Source organism: Mastomys coucha, unplaced genomic scaffold, assembly GCF_008632895.1.
Source record: "Mastomys coucha isolate ucsf_1 unplaced genomic scaffold, UCSF_Mcou_1 pScaffold22, whole genome shotgun sequence".
Classification (NCBI taxonomy): Eukaryota; Metazoa; Chordata; class Mammalia; order Rodentia; family Muridae; genus Mastomys; species Mastomys coucha.
This window is the reverse complement of record NW_022196905.1, coordinates 187,945,118-187,967,764: the sequence shown is the minus strand read 5'-3', so window position 1 is coordinate 187,967,764 and position 22,647 is coordinate 187,945,118. Positions and strand designations below refer to the sequence as shown.

At 42.2% G+C, this 22,647-nt stretch overlaps 1 protein-coding gene across 1 annotated transcript in view; it reads left to right on the top strand.

The window, feature by feature from the left end:
• Trappc11 (trafficking protein particle complex 11) overlaps positions 1–22,400 on the top strand; it is a 49,114-nt gene extending 26,714 nt beyond the window's left edge. Inside the window, exons 21-31 of the mRNA XM_031339751.1 lie at positions 1,341–1,528; positions 1,628–1,776; positions 3,502–3,623; positions 4,073–4,192; positions 5,875–5,940; positions 6,054–6,210; positions 9,114–9,225; positions 12,820–12,911; positions 14,531–14,664; positions 16,526–16,693; positions 21,560–22,400. Of these exons, the coding sequence (XP_031195611.1) occupies positions 1,341–1,528; positions 1,628–1,776; positions 3,502–3,623; positions 4,073–4,192; positions 5,875–5,940; positions 6,054–6,210; positions 9,114–9,225; positions 12,820–12,911; positions 14,531–14,664; positions 16,526–16,693; positions 21,560–21,604 (1,353 nt within the window). The 3' untranslated portion in view covers positions 21,605–22,400. The remainder of the gene's footprint in view (positions 1–1,340; positions 1,529–1,627; positions 1,777–3,501; positions 3,624–4,072; positions 4,193–5,874; positions 5,941–6,053; positions 6,211–9,113; positions 9,226–12,819; positions 12,912–14,530; positions 14,665–16,525; positions 16,694–21,559) is intronic.
• Positions 22,401–22,647: the final 247 nt, after the last annotated feature.

Here is a 22,647-nt window from a genome sequence, read left to right as displayed (position 1 = left end):
AATAGGACTTAATTTCTACTTTATCTCAGTGTTCAAACATTGCTGTTTGCATATATTTAAGGAAAATGAGGATACATTAATATTTTAGCAAGTTGATATAGTATAACATTTGAGAAGTCCTTCAGAGCTGTATAATAAAAATGGTATTTTATGTTGTGTGTACTCTGGAGCCAACTGCAGATCTTCAATTGTAGCGTAGCTTTCGAGGTCCTGGGCGTTCTAACCTGTGTGTCTCAGTCATTCATCTGTAAGATCTGGGGTTTCTGGTGTTGTCAGTCTATTTGATGCTGACAGTTTTTACAGCATAGCAAGCGCTCACCAAGCACTTGATCCATCACTTATAAGAGAGTGGTTAGCTGTGTTAAACCTTGGGACCATTGTTAAAAATGTATGCACATAAAGTTATACTACTTACATTTGCCTAGCAACCTCTATAAAGTAAACGAATTTCTTATTGACTAATCTCCAACACTTAGTTTCTTCCATTTAAAAGTCCTTCATGATTTCAGGAAATCTACCTAGATGTTTACTGCTCTAGTTGGCAGCATGAACCTGGGAGAGATGGATTCGAGTCTCAAGCAATAGCCACCTTTATTCAGAGCAGCAGACAGTCTGTATCCTGAGTAAAGTTGTCATAAATTCAATTTATTATATACACATAAGTCCAAATGTGTATATAATAACAAGCACAAGTTGCATGTGGCTTTCCATAGAGGCATAAACAATAACAATAGCCAGTTGTGATGAATGATCTGAAGTAAACTGATCTCCTGTCTGCTACACCTGGGAGAGGCACAAAAGCATGATCTAAGAACAGTTCTACATTTTCAAGGAAACTGAGCTCATGAGACTTGTTTTCTTGGTTTTTTTCCCCAAGTGCTCAGAATTCCCCTTCCACGATTCCATTCTTGGACTGTGTTCCTACACCTAGAGCTGTATTTTATTTTTACTTGGTATCTGAGGAAACCTATCATTATAATTAATAATCCTGTGTTGGGTCTTTTCATAAATTGTTTATCTAAAAGTAATATTTAGTTACTAAAACATTTCATTACTAACACTGTGAGTACTTATAGCAGAAACATTTGTGAGATTAGACACTAGCTGGAAGTTAATCAGTGGTACTTCCTTATTTCCTTCAGCGTCCACCAATAAGCATCTCTCTGTCGAGTGTGCAGGCTCTTGGAAGTTGAGGGTTTGGTCATTGCCTGGCCAGGGTGAGCACCTCACAGCAGGCGCTCTGTTGTTTTTCATCCTGTGGTGACTGTGGTGCGGCTAGGTTGATGGGACGATGACAAGCAGGTGTGTGATGGCATGTCTGGTGTGCCTTCTGTTTTCAGATCACCTCTGTGGATCTGTTTCTGGGCAGCGACTCGGGCAGGTGTGTAGTGTTGAACTGGCAGGGAGGAGGAGGGGATGCTGCTTCCTCCCAGGAAGCCCTGCAGGCTGCAAGGTCTTTCAAAAGGCGGCCAAAGCTTCCTGACAGTGAGGTTCACTGGGACAGCATCATGATCCAGGCAAGCACAATGTAAGTGTTCTCTGAAAACCCAGGGGACGGTCTCACTTCCTTTAGAGGACGCTTTACTTCAGTTCTTTAAGCTGCTCATTGAGCTGTTTCTTTCCAAAGGATCATTTCCAGAGTCCCCAACATTGCCGTCCATCTGCGACATGAGCCTCCTGCTCTAATGAATGAGATGTATTGTTTGGTTGTGACTGTTCAATCCCACGAAAAGTCCCAAATCAGGGATGTGAAGCTCACTGCTGGCCTAAAGCCAGGTAAGCATTCATTTTATAAGTTCGTAAGTATTGTAAGTTGGATCAGGATCAGTATCCATGTTTATGTTGGTTGAAAAGGCACTGTATTTTTTTTTTTTTTTTGCACTGTTGAAATTTGCCATTTAATATTAGAATACACTAGTAAATGTGGTTATATTAACCATGGTTTTATTGTGGATTTCTTACTTTTTTGATAATTACTATTTACATTTATATTACACTATGAAAGTTGTGTTACACAAAAAGCAGGTTTGAATGATTTTCTTTAAAAAAACCTTTCTGGTTGTATAAATTTTTACTCATTTGGGCATGGGTTGCATGTACCATAGCATACATGTGGAGGTCAGAGGACAGCTGTGGGGTCGATTATCTCCTTCCGTCATGTGTCAGGCCACCAGGCTAGGCAGCCAGTGCTTTTACCTGTTTTGACCCATTGAGTGGTTTTCTCATACAAGTTAAAAATGCGTAGCCAGGCAGTGGTGGCGCACGCCTTTAATCCCAGCACTTGGGAGGCAGAGGTAGGTGGATTTCTGAGTTTGAGGCCAGCCTGGTCTACAGAGTGAGTTCCAGGACAGCCAGGGCTACACAGAGAAACCCTGTCTCGAAACAAACAAACAAAATGCGTGATAAAGCATTGGAGATAGCTCACAGCACATCTGGCCTGCTCACAAACACACCTTGGTGGTTGTTCGAGAGCTTCTAGAAAGGAAGCAAGACACTTGAGAGGAGGAGCTCAGTGAGAGCCCTCAGAAGCTGACCACTGGAGAGCAGTCTTCGAAGCTGATATTTGCAGGCCTGTATGAGAAGTTGCCAGAGAACTCATGGACTGCTCCATGGTAATCGACGTTTAAGGCAGGTGGGAAAGGTGCAGATAGACGTGCCCTCGACAGATGCCTCCATGAGCTGCCTGAGAAGAAAATATTCATTGTTTTGAACTGTCACTCTCTTATGTTGTACAACAGCAAACTTTTCCTAATCAGATGGTGAAACCAGAACCATCAAACGGACTTTATAAACAGCTGGCAATGACCAGCTCTGTGGTGGAGAAGCAGCTCCAAAGCACTTTGCAGAGACAGATTTGCAACAACAAAAGTCATGGTCCAGGCTGGCCTCGAACTCGTGATCCTCCTGCCTCTGCCTCCTTCAGCAAATCCTACCGGCGTGCTCAGTGGTTAAGAGCACTGACTGCTCTTCCGAAGGTCCTGAGTTCAAATCCCAGCAACCACATGGTGGCTCACAACCATCTATAATGAGATCTGATGCCCTCTTCTGGTGTGTCTGAAGACAGCTACAGTGTACTTACATATAATAAATAAATAGTCATGGTCACTGCTGCCCTGCTGCCCCTTTGATCCAGTGCAGCTTTCTGCATCTACCACTCTCTATAGCATTCTGCAGGGAAAACACTTCCACACACAGCAGAGTGTAAATGATTGCCAGGAGTTTGTTCCTAAGCACAGATATTTACACTGTAAGAATAAAACTTCTTTCTCGTTGGCAAAAATATATTGGTTATAATAGTTCCAACTTTGATCCATAAAGATGTGTTTGAGCCCAGTTACAGTGAATTGAAATGCACTGTCTGAAACCACAATTCCCTTAACACCAACATAGGAACAAGGTAAATACCATCATGTCAATGATAGGATATTTATTTAATAGAGTGTTCTTCATGTAGTATCAATTATTGTAATGTCCTAAAACACTACTCTGTCAACTTCACAGGGCAGGATGCCAACCTAACCCAGAAAACTCACGTGACACTTCACGGGGCAGAGCTGTGTGATGAGTCCTACCCAGCTCTACTCACTGACATTCCTGTGGGAGACTTACAGCCAGGGGAGCAGGTGAGCATGCTCAGTGGGGACTGGAGAGGACAGGAGTAGGCTATAGTTCTATCACAGCATAGCCAGGCACTGGAAACGTGACTGACGTGTTGAGCATTTTACATACTTAGGCTTTAGAGCAAGTGACCCTCCACTGGACTGCTTGTTGCTGCTGTTTCAGTGGTCAAATCACTGGTGTCTGTAGCTGCATTAATCTCTCAGTCAACTTCTGTCTCCAAGTCACATATAAAAAGTCTGTGGGGGTGAAGGAGGGCGTGAGAAGGTAGAGATTATGTCACGGAGGTCAGCTCAGGGTTCTGGGTGGCTGGTGGCAGAGCTTCCATAGTCACATGGGTTATACTGCTGCAGCCTGTATTATCTAGCCAGACATCTCTAAATGGGAGCAGGGTCTTAGACTATCTGGAGGAAGCCTCTGTCACATTAAATTTACAATACTTACTGTGTTGCAGCTAGAAAAAACAGTGTATGTTCGCTGTGGAACAGTGGGTTCCAGAATGTTCCTTGTGTATGTTTCTTACCTGATCAATACAACTGTTGAAGGAAAAGAAATTATTTGCAAGTGTCACAAGGTACTTTTTTTCATGACTACTTTTCATGTATGAAGCACTTCTATTTTGTGTTATTTTAGTATCTTTTTGGTCTTGGCAATAATATATTATCTAATAGGTTAGTCTCTCAGCCCAACAGAAGCAGAGCCCCAGGAATTGACTATAGTGTGGTTTTTTTCAGAAGTTGTGGTCCATGGGCCATTTATAAGTTATTAGGAGAGAAACAGTTGTTGAAAGGGTAACTTAGCAGATGGGCTACCAAACCCCACACTTTATGTCAACCATCTTTTTTTTTTTTTTTCTGAGATAGGATCTCTCTACATAGCCCTGGCTGTTCTGGAACTCAGAGTGTAGACCAGACTGGCTCAAACTCACAGAGATCTACCGCCTGCCTCTCCTTCCAGAATGCTGGTTGTAAAGGCATGTGCCACTATGCCCAGCTTATACTACTTTATTTAACTTTCGTCCCCGGGAGAGTTATGAGACTGAGACCTAGAATCTAGGCTAGTGTGTGACTAAATCACATCATCATGGCCATGGCCCTACAGATGGCGGACATCTGTCTGCCATCACAGCCTGACTCGTGTTTACATTGCGTGTCTGCACAAATGCATGCATATACACATGTGTATGCCACAGTGCATATGTGAATGTTGGGGACCAGTTGTGGGAATTGGTTCTCTCCTTGTACTGTGTGGGTTTCAGAAACTGAACCCAGGTCATCAGACTTAGAAGCAAGCTCCTTTATCCTTTGACTCATCTCAGTGCCCCACAATAATCTTCCATAAAGGTTTCTCATCAATGTGTCGGGTTATTTGTTTTAAAAAGAAGGATAACCTCTCAAATAGTCACTTAGAGGGGAGATGCAGCATGTCAGTTAGGGTAGAGCTCCATGATCAAACTTGGTAAATATTTCATCTTGTGACTTACATTTCATCTTGTGACCTCCGTCTTAAAGAGTAGATTATAATAGATTGGATGCTGTGAGCATTATATTGTATTTGCATGGCAATTATGATACAGTTTGTTATATTACTGTGTGAGTATTTCAGTCATCTTGAGTCAAGATGAGGTAAAGAAAAATCACAAGAGAGGATGGTCCAGAGTCTGGGTGTGGCCCCATTGTGACATTGGGCAAATCACTTCAACTTCTTTTTTTTTTTTAAGATTTATTTATTTATTTATTTACTTATTTATTTATTTATTTATTTATGTGAGTACACTGTAGCTGTCTTCAGACACACCAGAAGAGGGCATCAGATCCCAGCACAGATAGTTGTAAACCACCATTTGGTTGCTGGGGATTGAACTCAGGACCTCTGGAAGAGCAATCAGTGCTCTCAACTGCTGAGCCATCTCTCCAGCTCCCATACACTTGAACTTCTTAACGTCTGGCTCCTGCTCTGTAGAGTGACCGTGATGCCTGTCCTGCCCGCTCCACCACATCTTGAGATGAATAATGCAGAAGAAAGTACTGCCCTACTTGACAGCTAGACAGTCTGGTAACTTAGGAGGGAGAGCAGGCCATTATGTAGATTCCTACATATGTTATCTAGGAAAAGACCCCTGCTTCCTCGTGTGTAACTTGGGGTTGTGTGCCGATCAATTCTAGGTTACGCCCTGTATGCTTTTTAACTTTAACACTTCCTGTTAAAAGATTAGAAGAGCCATTGCATGTGCTCCTTCCTTATGCTTTCTTACAGGACGAAACTGTAACAATAGAAACTGTCTTTCCATTTGATGTCGCAGTCAGATTTGTTTCCACAAAGGTATGTTCTGTGATGGGTGCAGGGAATCATGTCAGTTAGAAGAACTCAAAGAAAAAAATTAGTGTAATTGCTGACTAAGACACTGACCAATTTTTTATGTTCCTTGGAGGCAGTTTGAGCACCTGGAAAGAGTCTATGCAGACATCCCCTTTCTGTTGATGACAGATGTTTTGAGTGCCTCACCTTGGGCCCTCACAATTGTGTCCAGTGAGCTACAGCTTGCTCCATCAATGACTGCAATGGATCATCTGGAGTCTCAGATAGACAAAGGTGAGGCTTTACATCATTCTCACATAAGGGCCAGGTGTGCATGCAGACCTGTGTGTCAGTTAGCAGTGTAATTAGTTAGATTTTCGAAAAATAAGGGAACTTGAGACTTACACATTTAGAGTTAAGGTATGATTAGCATTTATAATATGGATGAGTATATTATATAGATCAGATTTGAGGTTTTTTTTTTTTTTTTTGGTTCTATTTTGAGAGAAAGTCTCATGTAGCCAAAGCTAGCCTTGAACTTGGTAACTCTGGATGTCCTTGACCTCCTGACCCTCCTGCCTCTACTTGAGTGCTGTAATTACAGACGTGTCACCATGCCCAGTATAAAAGATCATATTTTTTCTCTTGTTTTTACTCTAAGGAAGTAACATGTTAAGAAGTCTACTTGAAAGCAAAATAGGATTTTCATTTTTGAAATTTTAAGGTTTTTTTATTAACTTGAAATTAATGTTTGCTGTTGTTTATAATTAGAAATAAGACAAGGTGTTTATTAAATAGACATCAGATTTGCTAAGTCACCCAGCTAAAGCAGTCCAGAGAACAGGTTCAAACCTAGGTGAGACCTTTCCTGTTCAGTGTGCTGTCATAAACTGTTGTAGGTTATAAAGTCATGGTGGATGTTAAACCACGCACAGTGATACTCAAGCAGATGGTGAGGCTAAGTGTTATGAGAACGGCCAAGCAGGCAGCCGCCGAGTCCTTCGGTGCAGGCATTGGCCTTTGCTTGCACTGTTGAGTCAGAGTTGGTTTGCTTGTGTGATGTGGGCCCTTTCTAAGATCCTGGCTTGGGCTTCCTTCTGTCTTTAAGTCTTCAGGTTCACAGAACTTTAGGCTGACTGTGTGACGAGGCCTGCTAGAGGGATTGGTGTCCAGCAAAGGGAGAAGCTGAATCTAACCTCTTATGCCCTTTCTCACTGCTGTCCTGGCCCTCTCTTGGCTTGTAGAAGTAGTTTCAAACTGGATTGTTCCCTTTGTCCCTGGTGCCTGCTGCTAGAATCTGATTCCTCTGAAACTATTCTGGTCTTGTAGTTTGGACTCCAATGGTCTTCTAGCACACTGAATTTTAGATTCAGGTTCTGCGAAGCTTGCAAGCATCCTTCACACCAGTCTCTCTACTCTCCTTTGCTTCCTTCCCACTTGAGCTGAGGCTGACTTGCTGTTAGCACTCATTGCCCTGTGGAAATTTGAACAGGTTGTCTATCACATTGTCCAAAACCCTCTTACATCTCTTTCCACCTGTTTCACCTTTGCTCCTTGTGACTCATGAGCTCAGACTTCTGATCCTCCTCTGCAGGGCTTCATACTCCTTCACACCCCTGACCCTTTGTACATAGCTCTGTTGTGACAGCCTGTTATCTGTCTCCACAAATGACTCCCGCAGTAGACTGTGCTCCTTTAGACTCAGAGCCTGTCTTTTTCATCTTTCTATTGCTGGCATCATTTAATGATCATATATTAAACTAAGGACTAATTTCTGGTTTGAACCTCAAGTATTTTAGTATCTTACTGCTGGTGTAAGTGCTGGTGAACTTAGCTTTATCTTAAAGTTCTGGAGGTTGGAAATCCTAGAAACAAAGTGTTGGTATGTGCAGTTCCTTCTGATTCTAGGGAAGGCTCAGGCTCCTGACCTCTTCCAACTCCCAGGAGCCACTTGCGTTTTGCCTCATGGCTCCTCCCTTACTCATAGTCAACAGTGTTGCACTTGTATGTCACAAATTCACCACATTCATTTGTTAACAGACATCATCATCATTCTGCCTAACTTAGACTTTAGGGAGAGCCTTGGTAGACTGTATTTTATAAAAGGATTTTATAAAAGCATCTCCAAAGACTTGAACTGATGCATTTCTAAAAAAACATTAGGTTATGATATTGTTTGTTACTTTTTAAGTTTTCTTGGAACAACTTAAGAACTGACCAGCCCTTTTCTTTCTCACTGGAGACTGCTTGTCCACAACCAGATAGCAGTTCACCTCGTACAGTCATCTTTATTGGGCAGCCGTAAAAGTACTAACCCAATGTTTATGTTTCATAGATGCTCACAGATTTGCTATAATTGTGTTAGCTAGAAGCTCTCATCCACTTGCATTTAAAGACTGACATTTTGGCTGTGAAGTGTTGAAAGGTAGAAATTTGATTTAGATAGATGCAAAGAGGATTGTTGTATGAGAAGAGCACAGCTGGTCAATAGTGGAGCGATGGTGGTTGATTTCTGTTCAAGTGAATTCAGTAGTGAGTCAGAAGAGAAATGGTGTCAATAGTATTGGAGTAACGGAGTTTTCTTTTTCCTTATCCCCAAAATATCTATCTTCCTCCTTTACCTCCTTCCGTCCCTCCTTCCTTCCCTCTCTCCCTCCCTCCTTCCCTCCTTTCCTCCCTCCCTTTCTTCCCTCTCTCCCTCTCCTCCCTCTCTCCCTCTCCTCCCCTCTATCCCTTCCTTCCTTCCTTCCTTTTTTTTTTCTTACTTTCTTGCCATGAACTAATTTGGAAAAGGAAAACTAACTACCTTATGATATCATTGTTTCTTCAAGCTATCCGTTTTCATTGCTTTTTAGTAGGACTTTGTTGTCAATCTATAGATACCCCATTGGTGGTGGTGGTGGTGGTGTGTGCATATGTATATATGTGAGTACACGCATCCATGTGCACATATACACCAGAAGAGGGTGTCAGCTGTCCTGCTACAATTTCTACTCACTGTTTTTTACTGTTATGAGTATTGATAGAGTAGCCCAATAATGGATTTATGTGATGTAGAAAAAGTAATGTAGCGTTTCTGAGCCTTGTTTTCTAAGTTTCTAAGAACAGTTAATTTTTAAGGTACTGTTTTATTGTCTACTGAGGTGAAACTCTCATAGATTAAATTATGGCTAGGCTGTAAGGAGTCTTTCTTGCAGTTGTCTTACAGACAGGAGAGAGTGCTAGCGAGTGCTTCTGTCTTCGCTGCCCGTCTGCTGGGAACATTGAAGGTGGAGTGGCAACCGGACATTACATTATCTCCTGGAAGAGGTAAAACTCGAATTGGCCCTTGCTCTCCCTCAGTGTCTTCTCGTAATGTCTTGACTGTTTGTCATTACTATTGATCACGAAGTACAGCTGTATATGTTATTGCTATGTTAAATCACAGTGACGAGGAAGATAAAGCAAGCTTAGTTTGACACAATTTCTGACTGAAATGACAATAAAATTTTAGTCAAACTAAAGCGGAATATAGGCCTGTGAAAATCATCAGGTAGAATGCCCTCAAGTAATTGTTAGCATTGTCTACAGAAAAACCCAAGAGAGATTGCCAGGAAGATGGTTCAGCAGTCAAAGCTGCCTGCTTCCAAGCCTGACAGCCTGGGTTCAATCTCTGGAATGCACATGATGGAGAGACAGAACCTTCCCCCACAAGTGTCCTCTGACCTCCACACTCAGGCTGTGGCCACATATGACTTTATACATGTATGCCTATGTACACACTTAAACATAGACAAAGTAGATGTTTTAAGAAGACAACCCAGCCAGGCAGTAGTGGCGCACGCCTTTAATCCCAGCACTTGAGAGGCAGAGGCAGGCAGATTTCTGAGTTGGAGGCTGGCCTGGTCTACAGAGTGAGTTCCAGGACAGCTAGGGCTACACAGAGAAACCCTGTCTCGAAAAACCAAAAAAAAAAAAAAACCCAAAAAACAAAGCAAAACAAAACAAAACCAAAGACAACCCAAAGGATTAAGTGGGAGTTACTGGAAATGATGCCAGTGTACAATACTTGGTTATGTTTCTGTTGGTAGAAATAAGCCTCTTGGTGTCTTCGAAAGGTGTCATTTGGAGCTGGAATGGTAGCAGTTAAGAGCTCTTGTTGCTCTTGCAAGAAGACCTGGGTGTAGTTCCCAGAAGCATATATTGGCTCATAATCACTCATAAATGGGAGATCCAACACCCTCTTCTGAACTTAATGGGCACCAAGCACACATGATATTCATTCAGACAAAACAGTTAAACACAAAAGGTAAACAAGTCTAAAAATATTAAAATTAAAACTTCCAATTCATTGAAAGAAATCATAGAGAATGAAAAGACAAAATGTGAAATGATCTTTGTAATACTAATACATACTAATTCATACTACTACATAGTAATAATAAGGGTTAGTATTTGTGTTTCCAACTTTACCTCTGGCTGAATTCACCTCTAAGATGTAAATGGATCCCCTGCAGGAAGTGGGAAAAGTTTTGAGCTGAGGAAAACAGGAAGCCAATGAAGACAGTGAGAGAAGATCAGGCTCACTAGAGCCTGGGGCTGAGCAGCTGAAGGCACATCCAGTGTAGGGCTAGCATTGCAAGTGTGGAGGATGTGGAGTGTGGATGAGTTTGTTCCGAAGTCTGCTGGGCACTGTTAGAGAAAGTTGACGGTATCTCTGACCCTGCAGAGCGAGGAACAAATGACCCCAACATGTATACATGGGTGTTCGAATGAAAATAGACAGAAAGCATTAGTTGTAATGCTTTCCCACCCAAAAACCAAAATATCCTAAACACTCTACCTGCCACAAAGGAAAGAAGTCAGATGGTGGCAGTCGGTGACATGCTGCTCACGAGTGAAGCGAGTGAAGCCGAGGTCCATGTCAGTGTCTCAAGGTGAAGGGAAGGAAGCAAGCTACAGTGCAAACACTGGCAAACTGGACTTGTACAACATTGAGAGTGTATGAAACACATGGCACATTGCTCAGGAGTGTCCGTCTAAGCACATGGGAATTCTAGACCGCACAGTCAGGACAGAGGGTCAGAGGGGCTGGCGGGAGCATACATCTAGACACTGGAAAATTCAGGTGCAGTGATCCATTCTTCTTAGATAGGGGGTCCACAGAGACATTTGTACGTTACTCTTCTAGTATGGCTTAATATTTCGTGGATTTTAAAATGAAATAAACTTAGTTAAAATTGAGAAAGAATCCCAATAGGAATAATTATAAGGGGGCATTTTATGACATTTATTTATTTGTTTTGGGAGGGTATATGTGCTGTTTCAGACATGGCTGTCAGAGGACAACTTGCAGGAGTTCGTACATGTGGGTCACGGGGCTCAACTCTGACTGTCAGGTTTGGTGGAAAAGCCTTTACCCACTGAGTTATCTTACTGGCCCACAGGAAGTGTTTTATAAAATCATTTATAGTAAATAGAAAGAACTTAATGTAATAGCTGTCCCTAAAATGTTACAAATTGCCAGAGTTAACTGAAGTAGAAAAATATTTTAAACCTATAAAATCAGTAACTGTGAGGAAATGTTGAAGTTACCTTTACACTTTGAAGAAACGTTTAGTAGGTCCACAGCATCATTTGTTCTCATGTTATAAATCAAATACAAAACAGGGCAAGAAAGGTCTCCAGAAACTGTTTCTGAACTTGTTTGCAGAGCTGGGGATGAACCCATCGCATAGCACATGTTTTGGTGCCTAATAAGGCAGAACTGTAAGCCATAGATTAGTGCTTCTCAAATCTGGTGGTCTCAGGACACCTTTACACCTAAAAATCCCTGGAAACACTGAAGAGGGACTGAGCTTTGTATATCTGCCTTCCACATTAGACCTCAAAGGTGAAATCTTGCCAGTGACAATGGAAAAATAGATTATTGTACTATGATTAAAACCCTTAAGAAAATAAAATGTTAACTTGCCATTTAATTCCACCGCTTGTAAATGTCCCATGTTGGTGTTTAGTTTATGTGTTGTAGGAGGTGAGCGCCAACTGAAAGGTATTCATTTGTCTGCCATGCTACTGCGGTTCTGGAAAGTCACTTCTTACTGGTGACCGCTAAGGCCAGCCTCCTGCTGGCGTGGCTGTCTCATAGATCCCACAAGTCAGGGGCTCTATCCCTTCATGCAGGAGATCTAAAAGAGGTTTCACCAGTGTAGTTCCTGCCCAAGCTCTAGCACAAAGGAAACATTGAACAGTCTTGTTTTATTACTTTATCTCAGTAAATCTTAAGAGTACTGCACTTTTTACTGATAGTAAAATGTTGTAAGTTTTTGTTTTTACTGTGTACTTGTGATGAGTTCTAAGTATGCCCTCTGAAAGCCCACCTCAGCCTCATCCCGAGAGAGAGAGGAGTTTGTGTCTGGTGTAAAGAGGAGTTTGTGTCTGGTGTAAAGAGGAGTTTGTGTCTGGTGTAAAGAGGAGTTTGTGTCTGGTGTAAAGAGGAGTTTGTGTCTGGTGTAAAGAGGAGTTTGTGTCTGGTGTAAAGAGGAGTTTGTGTCTGGTGTAAAGAGGAGTTTGTGTCTGGTGTAAAGAGGAGTTTGTGTCTGGTGTACATCTGCAGTGTTTTTGCCTTGAAAACCCTGCTTCCCAGACACAGGATGGAGTGGTATGCTTCACGAGTTGACAGTCACAGCTCCTGCCTTAGCTCCCCGTGGTAATGCCAAGCAGCCCCGGGCTATACCATCTGGTCATTGAACATTCAAAGCAACAGTGGGATTCAGGAAAGCTCCTTCAGGATAAACGCTGTTGATGGAGTTTTGGAAAATGGATAATTTGTTTTTCTTTTGAAGCTAGTTGGTAATACAGGTTCCTGTGTTTGGTCAAGTAACCTTTTAAATGTGAGTTTCAGAGATGCCCTTTCTGCCACAGGGCCTCGGGTTTGGAGAGCATCCCCGCCATCAGCACTGTCATCACACTGCCTCACGTGATTGCTGAAAACATCCCTCTCCACGTGAACGCAGGTAGGATTCGGATGTTACTGATACTGGGCTTCAAAGAATTTAGTTTTGTAGCAGTGTATTATGTAAACGGCTAACATCTATAAACTTTAAATGGTCTACCTCAGCTATTATCAGCCAAATCCCACATGCCATTTCATCTATGAATATTTTAGTATGATTGCAAGCATAGCTTTTTGTGAATTGTTTAGGAGGGTGGTTGGGGCATGATCTCATTATTTAGTCCTGGATAGCCTTGAACTTGGTAAGTAGACCAGGCTGGCCTTAAGCTCACACAGCCTCCTGCCTCTGCCTCATGAGTGCTGGGATAAAAGTGTGTGCCACTGTATCCAGCCTAGCAGTAGATTCTTAAACATCACCAGATCCTCATGTTGGAACTTTGGTTGGCTAGGAGTTTCTCAGCTTATCTTCAGGTCTTTCCACTGCAGCGTGTGGATAAGTCTTTAGCTGTCTACATCTCTAGGTGGGCTGCTGTCCTGTCCCCTTGTCCTTGCTCCCTCATTGTTAGCCCCTAGCACTGTTTTCAGTGCTCTTGTCTGCACACCCACCTCCTCCTCCTTCCACCTGCCCTTCCCTCTTCCTGATTATTTGTTGAGGAAACCAACTCATTTGGTAGAATTTCTAACAGCTTGGACTTTGCTGATTTTACAATGTCATTTTTAACTGTTTTCATGTCCCTGTAAATTGATGGTTATCACACTTGGTCAGACTCAGGTTTATACTTGTGTCAGGAATGCTTCATGTCCCCTTCAGTGGGACATAATCTACACCTCCTGCTTTTACATATGATTGCATACAGCCCAGCTAATCTCAAATTAGGAAGCATAGAATATCTATCATAATTTCAACCTACCATCCTCTGTCTGTGTCTCTATCTCCCTCCTTCCCTTCCTCCCTCCCTCTCGTCTTTTTGAGGTAGGGTGACATGTATTTCAGGCTAGCCTCAGGCTCACTGTATAGTCAAGGCTGGCTTTAAACTCCTACTGTTCATTCTACCTCTCCCTTCCAAGTGCACGGTTTACAGGTGTGCACCACCACGTGCCTGGCTCATTTCTCTTCTCTTCTTCAAATATTCTATCAAGAGAAACGTTTCCTTATCAGCCTCTAGCATGTCTATAATGATTTTAAAAATAGCATACAGTGCCTGCCTCCTACCATGCCACCTCCTGCAGTGCTTGCCTAAGCGAAGCTGCATGTGACAGAGCAGCACAGACCACATTAGCATGGCCTCTGCAAGGATGGTCACAGACTTACAGAACGTTCCATTTTTATGTGTCAGTAAAAATAAGTCTGCAGAACTCCAGTGAAAAAGGCAAATCTGAAGGAATGGATGAGTGGAAATTTTACCTAGTTTCAGTAAAATACAATATTTGCTTATTCTAGTTTAGGAACTGTGATTGATATTTTGGGAGATGGTTTACAGATTTGAAAAGTTAATTTGTAACGGTTTGTGACACCCAGACTCCCTCTCTGTGTCAGTCACAGGAAGCAATTCTTTCTCAGCTGTGCTGTCAGCATCCTTTCCCAGTGAAAGGATTTCATAGGCAAGCCGTAGCTGTGTGCCACTGTGTCTGTCTAACACAAGCCCGTGTGATGAGCTGTACCATGCTCTTCCTCCATAGACCTGCCCTCGTTTGGACGCGTCAGAGAGTCTTTGCCTGTCAGGTATCACTTGCAGAATAAGACCGACTTGGTTCAAGATGTGGAAATTTCTGTGGAGCCTAGTGACGCCTTCATGTTCTCAGGCCTCAAACAGGTACAGGTCATGTCTTTGCTGCTGCTGTGTGTGTGAGCACAGGGGTGGGACAAACAAGTGAAGAGCTGGCGCTCATGTTTTGATAGTGGTAAATTTTTAAGCCTTTTTAAAGATTAACTTTCTGCAGAGATGTGTTACCATTTCACATCTTTGAGATCAGACAGATGGGCTCTTACTCCTTGTAAAGCATGGTTCACTGGTGACTGAACTACATTATCATAACACATTAGAATTCCTGAGAACCGTAACCTCTTCTTTATTTGCCTTGTGTCTTGGCCTGAGGCCTGGAGCACAACCATACTGAGGTTAAAGCTGCTTTTCTTCTCTGAAGACTTGTACAGGGTTTGATCTTACATAGGATTTACTTTTCTCTGCCATGTTCAGGAACTATGAATAAATAAATAATTTATTGCCTATTCAGCCTTTCTTCCTTATTCAGTCAAATCAGGTGGAAAAGTTTATCAGTTTTGAAAATGAAAAACTCTGTCAAAAACATGTTCCTGAGGAAAGTTGGAGTGTTCTGACACCTCAAATGTGGCAGGAAATGCCTTTTACTCTTTTTTTTTTTTGGTTTTTCGAGACAGGGTTTCTCTGTGTAGCCCTGGCTATCCTGGAACTCACTTTGTAGACCAGGCTGGCCTCAAACTCAGAAATCTGCCTGCCTTTGCCTCCCAAGTGCTGGGATTAAAAGCATGCACCACCACTGCCCGGCAGAAATGCCCTTTATTAATAAGGGACAGTTTTAATTATAGAACCAAATGTGTCTTAACACAAGTGAACAAACCAACCAGTTTGCTGTGCATATTCAGAATTCTGAGTTTGTTGATAGGCACACAGTAGAATTATACATGAATTATGCAGTATTGCTGTGTACCATTATAAACTTATATATGTCCTAGTTTTAGTGTATCACAAGCCTATGCTGTGTTGTCCCTGGCACAGTGTGTGCACACACATACCTGTTTCTCATTTGTAAACTAGTAAGCTGTTTCCAGATATTGTCTTGCCAAAACATTACAGTGTATATTTTTCTAAAGTTTAATTGTTTTTGTCATGTATTTATTGTGTGTTAGGAATGTCGTGTACATTTGCATCAGGGCAGCTGTGGAGGTCAGAGGACATTGTGTGGGAGGCGGTTCTCTGCTTACATCATGTGGGACCTGGAGACTGAACTCAGGTCGTCAGGCTGGGCAGCATGCAGAGTCCTCAAGTATTAGTAAAGATTTCCAACACACCCTCACCCCCAAAGTTGTTTACCTTAATATATAGTGTTAAATCCCTAAAAGAAAGAACCAAAATCACATAGTTTTTATTTTGATGAAAAATACCTATAAATAGATTCAGGGTTTTTTTTTAAATTATTATATAAAATCTTTTAAAGATTGTGATATACCTGGTCTAAGATACAATGGTAACCTGACTAGAGTTCTTTTTTTCTTTTTTAAAGATTTATTTGTTTATTTTATATGTATGAGTACACTGTAGCTGTCTTCAGCCACATCAGATCCCATTACACATGGTTGTGAGCCACCATGTGCTTGCTAGAAATTGAACTCAGAACCTCTGGAAGAGTAATCAGTGCTTTTAACCGCTGAGTCATCTCTCCAGCCCCCTGACTACAGTTTTTAAGAAGGCACGTGTCACCCTTCAGATTTGACAGAAACTGAGCAATGGCACCCATGTCATAAATTGCATTTCCTATGTGCCCATCTGTATGTTTTAGAAGGTGGAGTAGAAGAGAGCACGCATACTTCAACCAGAAGGATTTGTCCTTCATAAATAATTGAGGGCAATGATGTAAGTGTTGTGTGTTTATACAGGAAACTGTGTGTGACTGTTTTCCTCTGGATTTTTATCACAGATCCGATTGCGTATTCTTCCTGGCACCAAGCAGGAAATGCTGTATAACTTCTATCCTCTGATGGCTGGGTACCAGCAGCTGCCTTCGCTCAACATCAACTTGCTTAGGTTTCCCAACTTCACCAACCAGCTGCTGAGACGGCTTATACCGACCAGCATTTTTGTGAAGGTAAGGCTTAGTGTCTTCCTAGCCTTCCACTCAGTATCTTAAAGGCAGACAGACGCTTTCTGAATGCAAGTGGAGGCTAGCAGCAAGAGCATTTGCTTTTAGTATATGCATTTGGTAATTCTGCTTATTCTGTGGTACTGTTTTATAGAATCTAATTTCAACGATTGTCATTTCTGTAGATCAGTGGTTTATAACCTGTGGGTTGTGACCATCAGAATACATATTTCTGACGGTCTTAGGAACCCCCTACCTTACATTTATTTTTGTTGCTACTTCATATCTGCAATTTTGCTACTGAGCCATGTCTCAGTTCTTAAAACTATCAGCAATACATGTTTTTCCATGGTCTCGACACACAGGATGAGAACCTCTGCCTTAGATAATTTGTGAATTGTGTTTGCCGTGTCTTTGAACTTAATTTCCCTTAGACATAGTGAAGTATTATCAGTTGTAGTTCAAAACTGCATTTTATTAGATGGATTAACTTTCTAAATAGCCTTAAGCTTTACTAGTACTTGCCTCTTTAATACTAGATTTAGATTCCTTCTGAAAAATGGCCAGAAATTATAATTGAATTAACATGTCAGGTTTTTTTTTAAGATTTATTTATTTATTTTATGTATGTGAGTACACGTTGTAGCTGTACAGATGGTTGTGAGCCTTCATGTGGTTGTTGGGAATTGAATTTTTAGAACCTCTGCTTGCTCTGGTCAACCCTGCTCGCTCAGTCCCTGCTTGCTCCAACCCAAAGATTTGTTTATTATTATACATAAGTACATTGAGGCTGTCTTCAGACGCACCAGAAGAGGGTGTCTCATTAGGGGTGGTTGTGAGCCAGGACCTCTGGAAGAGCAGTCAGTGCTCTTAACTGCTGAGACATCTCACCAGCACCTAACATGTCAGTTTTAAACAGTCATTAGTTTCAGTGTCTGCCTTGATTGCCGTGTGTGTGTGTGTGTGTGTGTGTGTGTGTGTGTGTGTGTGTGTGTGTGTGTAGAATACTGGACAAGTGTTTAATTTAGCTCAGCACTCACTCTTGAGGGAGCATCTAGGGAAGGAGTGCCTCCCAGGCGCCCCCCTGAGCTCCTTCCAGGCCATGGTTTTCCTCTGTAGCCCTTTGTGTGAAAGGGTAGGAAGTCCAGAGAGTGCTTTTACCGCTTCCTGTGTATCAAGGTTTGAGTATCTCTTCTTTCTTAGAAATTGGTGATAGCACCAGGCAGTGGTGGCGCACACTAAGCCCCTCTCTTAGCTTTCTTATTTGGTTGAGCAAATCTGACTCAAGCTGGGCAGTGGTGGTGTACGCCTTTAATCTCAGCACTACGGAGTCTAAGGCAGGCAGATTTCTGAGTTCGAGGCCAGCCTGGTCTACAGACTGAGTTCCAGGACAGCCAAGGCTACACAGAGAAACCCTGTCTCGAAAAAAAAAGAAAAAACAACAACAACAAAAAAGAAATTAGTAATGAATGGCTATTAGTCTGCACTAACGTCTCCACACTCCCTGTTTGCCTTTGTCTAGTTACAGACTTAATAGACAACATTGCTTCACTTAGGGGATGGTTTTACTAACACTCCAAACTCCTACTCCTTACTGTTCTTCAAATTATAAAAGGGCATCTCAGGATTAAGAATGTAAGCAGTTTGCCTTCCTGAGAGCCAGGGTTTGATCCCCACACCAAAAGTAACAGCAGCTCTTCTCATGTTAGACTTTTAAATGTTCTTAGCTGGTACAGTCAAAGGCAGCCACCTTGCCATTGTCACGCCTGATGCTGCAGACACTGGCAGTGATAACTCTGAGGACAGAGACTAGGCACATCCCCTTCATTCCTTTATCTACCAAACTTAACCCTACTCAAGGCCACCTCAGGCTTTTGATTGCTTTCATGGTAAACCTTGTTTGGTACTGGTTGTTTAAATTCATGAGGAAAGGTCATAAGTGTAAGTTTTAATATAATTAGCATATCTTTTTTCTACTGCCACCTTGTCACCTTCACAGTTAAGAGTGAGCACTAGACTCCTTGCCCGGCTCAGTCATCGTTGGAGAACCTACAGTTCCACAGAGTATACATCTTGAAATACAGTGTATACTATTTGAGACAAGGTCTTTATGTGCAGCCAAGCTAGCCTCAAACTCTCCACCCTTTTACTTACCGAGAGATAGGATTGTAGGCATCCCAGCATGCCCTGCACCTAACCCTGTCAGGTAAAGTGGCATGAGGGTTACCCTTTCCCACATGCTGAATTACCACTTCCTAAGGTTTTAATCCTCCTGCACCTTTGTGTGATTCTAGGCTGATCAGTCCACTTGAGATTAAATGAAATTAAGTTAAACTTGGGATTCTTAGTGTCTGAAGTAGCCAGACTTCATGTGCTCAAAAGCTGAATATGATTAGCCAGCTATCAAACCGAGCTATTCTAAAGCAGGATTGCTCACTATTTTTCTTCGAGTACTTATATTCAGGTAATTGCACAATGTGATTATAGTCTGTGGGTGCACCACATAAAGTTGTATATTTGACTAGGAGTAAATAAGTGGGGCCACCCTCATCAATACTAAACAAATAATAAAAGTCAGAGGTAGTCAGAGCCTAGTCTTCAGTGTTTGGTTCCCACTGTAAATGTGAATATCATATATCCACCAGTCTAAAAGTGGTGGCACCTAGAACAGTGGAGCCTAAGAATGAGGTCAACTCAAGTTTTATGCAGTGCTGATTTTATTCAGAGCATCAGACCGTTTATACTCTGAGAGTTAAGAAGAATCAACTCAGGCTGCAGAGATGGCTCAGGTTAAGAGCACTGGCTATTCTTTCAAAGGTCTTGAGTTCATTTCCCAGCAACCCCATTGTGGCTCACAACCATTTGTAATGAGATCTGGTGCCCTCTTGTGATGTGCAGGAATATATGTAGACAGGACACTATGTAAATAGTAAATAAATAATTAAAAGAGTCTCCTCAAACACAGCAGCATATAAATAATAGTTGGAAGGCTGGAGAGATGGCTCAGCGGTTAAGAGCGCCGACTCTTCTTCCAAAGGTCATGAGTTCAAATCCCAGCAACCACATGGCGGTTCGCAACCATCTGTAAAGAGATCTGACTTCTTCTGGGATGTCTTACATATAATATAAATAAAAAATAATAATAGTTGGGATGGCAAATCGAGGTAAATTTACTCCTGTCTAAGAAACTGAGGTCATAAGACTATTGTCTTCTCTTCTTGAAGTTTCCTCGTAATTCTCAAAATTCCTCAGAATTCTCCTTACCTGACTCCATTCTTGGAACATGTTCAACACCCACACATTCTACACAAATCTATGTGGTGCACTGGTCCACACATGCCATGCAAGTGTACATCTGTACACTCATCCTTTGGAGACCTGTGCTACCTCAGAATAGCAAACAGCTTTTGATTACGGCGTTATTCTGTTCATATTCTGAGCACTTTATCATGCTTTCCCCTACAGAAGTTGACTGTTGAGTATCTTTGATAAAATCACTTGAAAAAATTCCTTCACAGCCAGGCATGGTTATGCACAACTTTAGTTCCAGCACCTTTAGACTGGCTCAGGTTAAGAGCATTGGCTATTCTTTCAAAGGTCCTGAGTTCATTTCCCAGCAACCCCATTGTGGCTCACAACAGAGGTGGGGGGTGTAGTCTATATAGAGACTTCAAGGGCATCCAGATTACATAGAGAGAACCTGTCTTTTAGAAGAAAAAAAAATCTTTTTACCCATTGGGTGATTCTGTAACATGTTGCCGACCTATCAGGAATTTTACAGCTTAAATAGCTATATTCATCCTCAACACTATAAAACAAAGCAAACAAAGCAGTTGTAATGCTGTGTGAGTCTGCATGTATGTACACACATGTATATGCACATCTGTATCGAGGTCAAAGGTCAACCTTATATTGTTTGTCAGGCATTATCCATCTTGCTTTTTGAGTTAAGATCTATCACTGGCCTGAACTTGTCAGTAAGCTCTATTGACTGCCCAGTGAGCACCAGGGATCTGCCTGTCTCTGACTTCCTCCCATTGCTGGGATCACAAGCACATGCCACCAGGCCTTGCTTTTTCCCTTGACATCTGGGGGTCAAACCCTGATCCCAGCTCTGTGATGTCTTCATTTGTTCTTAGCACTGACTGTTGTGGTGTGGTGTTCTTTGTTTTATTGTCAGCATAGGAAAGGAAAAGTATTTGCTTCTATCTTTGAGCTATAGGGATGGATGAGTAGATGGATGGATGGATGAATGGATGGATGGATGGATGGATGGATGGATGGATGGATGGATGGATGGATGGGTGGGTGGGTGGGTGGGTGGATGAGTGGGTAGATGGATGGATGGATGGGTGGATAGATGGATAGGTGAGTGGTGGATGGATGGGTGGGTGGATGGATAGGTGAGTGATGGATGGATGGATAGATGGATGGATGGATGGGTGGGTGGGTGGATGGATGGGTGAATGGGTGATGGATGGATAGGTGAGGGATGGATGGATGGGTGGGTGGGTAGGAGTTTATTATAAGTCACATTTTCCCCAAATTTGAGATTAGAGGATCCTGAATGCCCAAAGGAGTTTGTGTCAGTTCAGGTCTTGAGACACAGGAGGACCCTGAGCTTGTGTGGTCGGCAGGCATTAGCTCTCATTTTATACAGCGGCTATGAGAATCTCTGGGAGCATCAAGAGCACAGGGCTAGGAGTGATGTGCCGACTCAAGTGGATCTGCAGTGGAAGTACAGGGGCCGCTGCTGTTTCAGTTTTGTAAGATAGCCTCAGAAATTCCAAAATGCTTTCAGTAATAAAGCCCTTCTTGTTTGTTGTTTCAATGATTGTTTTGTAATTCCATCTTGCTTTTCCTAATGTAAAGCCACAGGGTCGACTCTTGGAGGATACCTCCATCGCTGCTGCATGATGTCCAGGACCAGCTCTTGGTGTTCTTACAGAGGAGTCAAGAGAGTACCTGGGAGGCGTATTATGGCTGTAGCTTTGATCATGGTGAAAAGTTAATCTTGCCTATTTTTTAATGAACATAATACCAGCTATTCAGAGGAACTCATGGTTAAAATACTGAGGAAATCATCTTCTCTAGTTTCACTAATAAAAGTTTGAAATGTATCAGTGTGATACGAAAGGGTGTCAGGTCATCGTTACTGTTAGACGTCCTTTTATGGTTAGCACAGTGTGCCTTGATGTCCTGCATCAGTAGAAACAGATACCCAAGTGTGGCTGACAGAGGAGGCATACCTCTCCTGGGTCTGCCTGCACGTGACCCATCCCATATGTCTCTTGTGTGCTCACACAGACACAGCAAGCAGCATACAGGTCTGACTGAGGGACAGACCACTGGGGGAGGAGGGTCATTGGAGCAGTTGAAAGGTGTGCTTTATTTACTGTCAGAAAGTTTCAGACTACAACCCACACAGGTATTTATGTGCTTCCTGAAAGGACCTGACTATAAGCTTAATTACTAAACTAAGTCTGTGAGAATGAAGCAGTAAGAGTTTTTAGTCCCGTTATATAATTTCCTAAGTGCTATTTAGAACGACCTTTAAGTTCATGTAAATGGGAACAGATCATATGGTGAACATTTTCTTTGTAAAATATCTTAATTTAAAACTACATAATTTCTTGGAAATTTGTACTTTGCAGACTGTGGGCATATTGTAAAAAGGAAATAGTGATGTAAATAAAATATGTTCTCTATCACATCTGCTTGGGATGACCTTTGATTTCATTTATGTGGTTGGATCTCGGTATATGAAACAGCCTGTCCCAAGAGCACTTTGCAAGGTAACTGGAGAGCACAGGAAGGTCTCTCTGTGTTCCAGGACCTGCTTGGACAATGCAAGGCTGTATGGGGGCATGAGTTCCTGTGTCATGAGTTTTCAGGGAGAGGCCATCAGAGTATAGCTCCGGAGTGGACTGGGATCTCCTCTGTGTGGCTGGCTGGCTAGT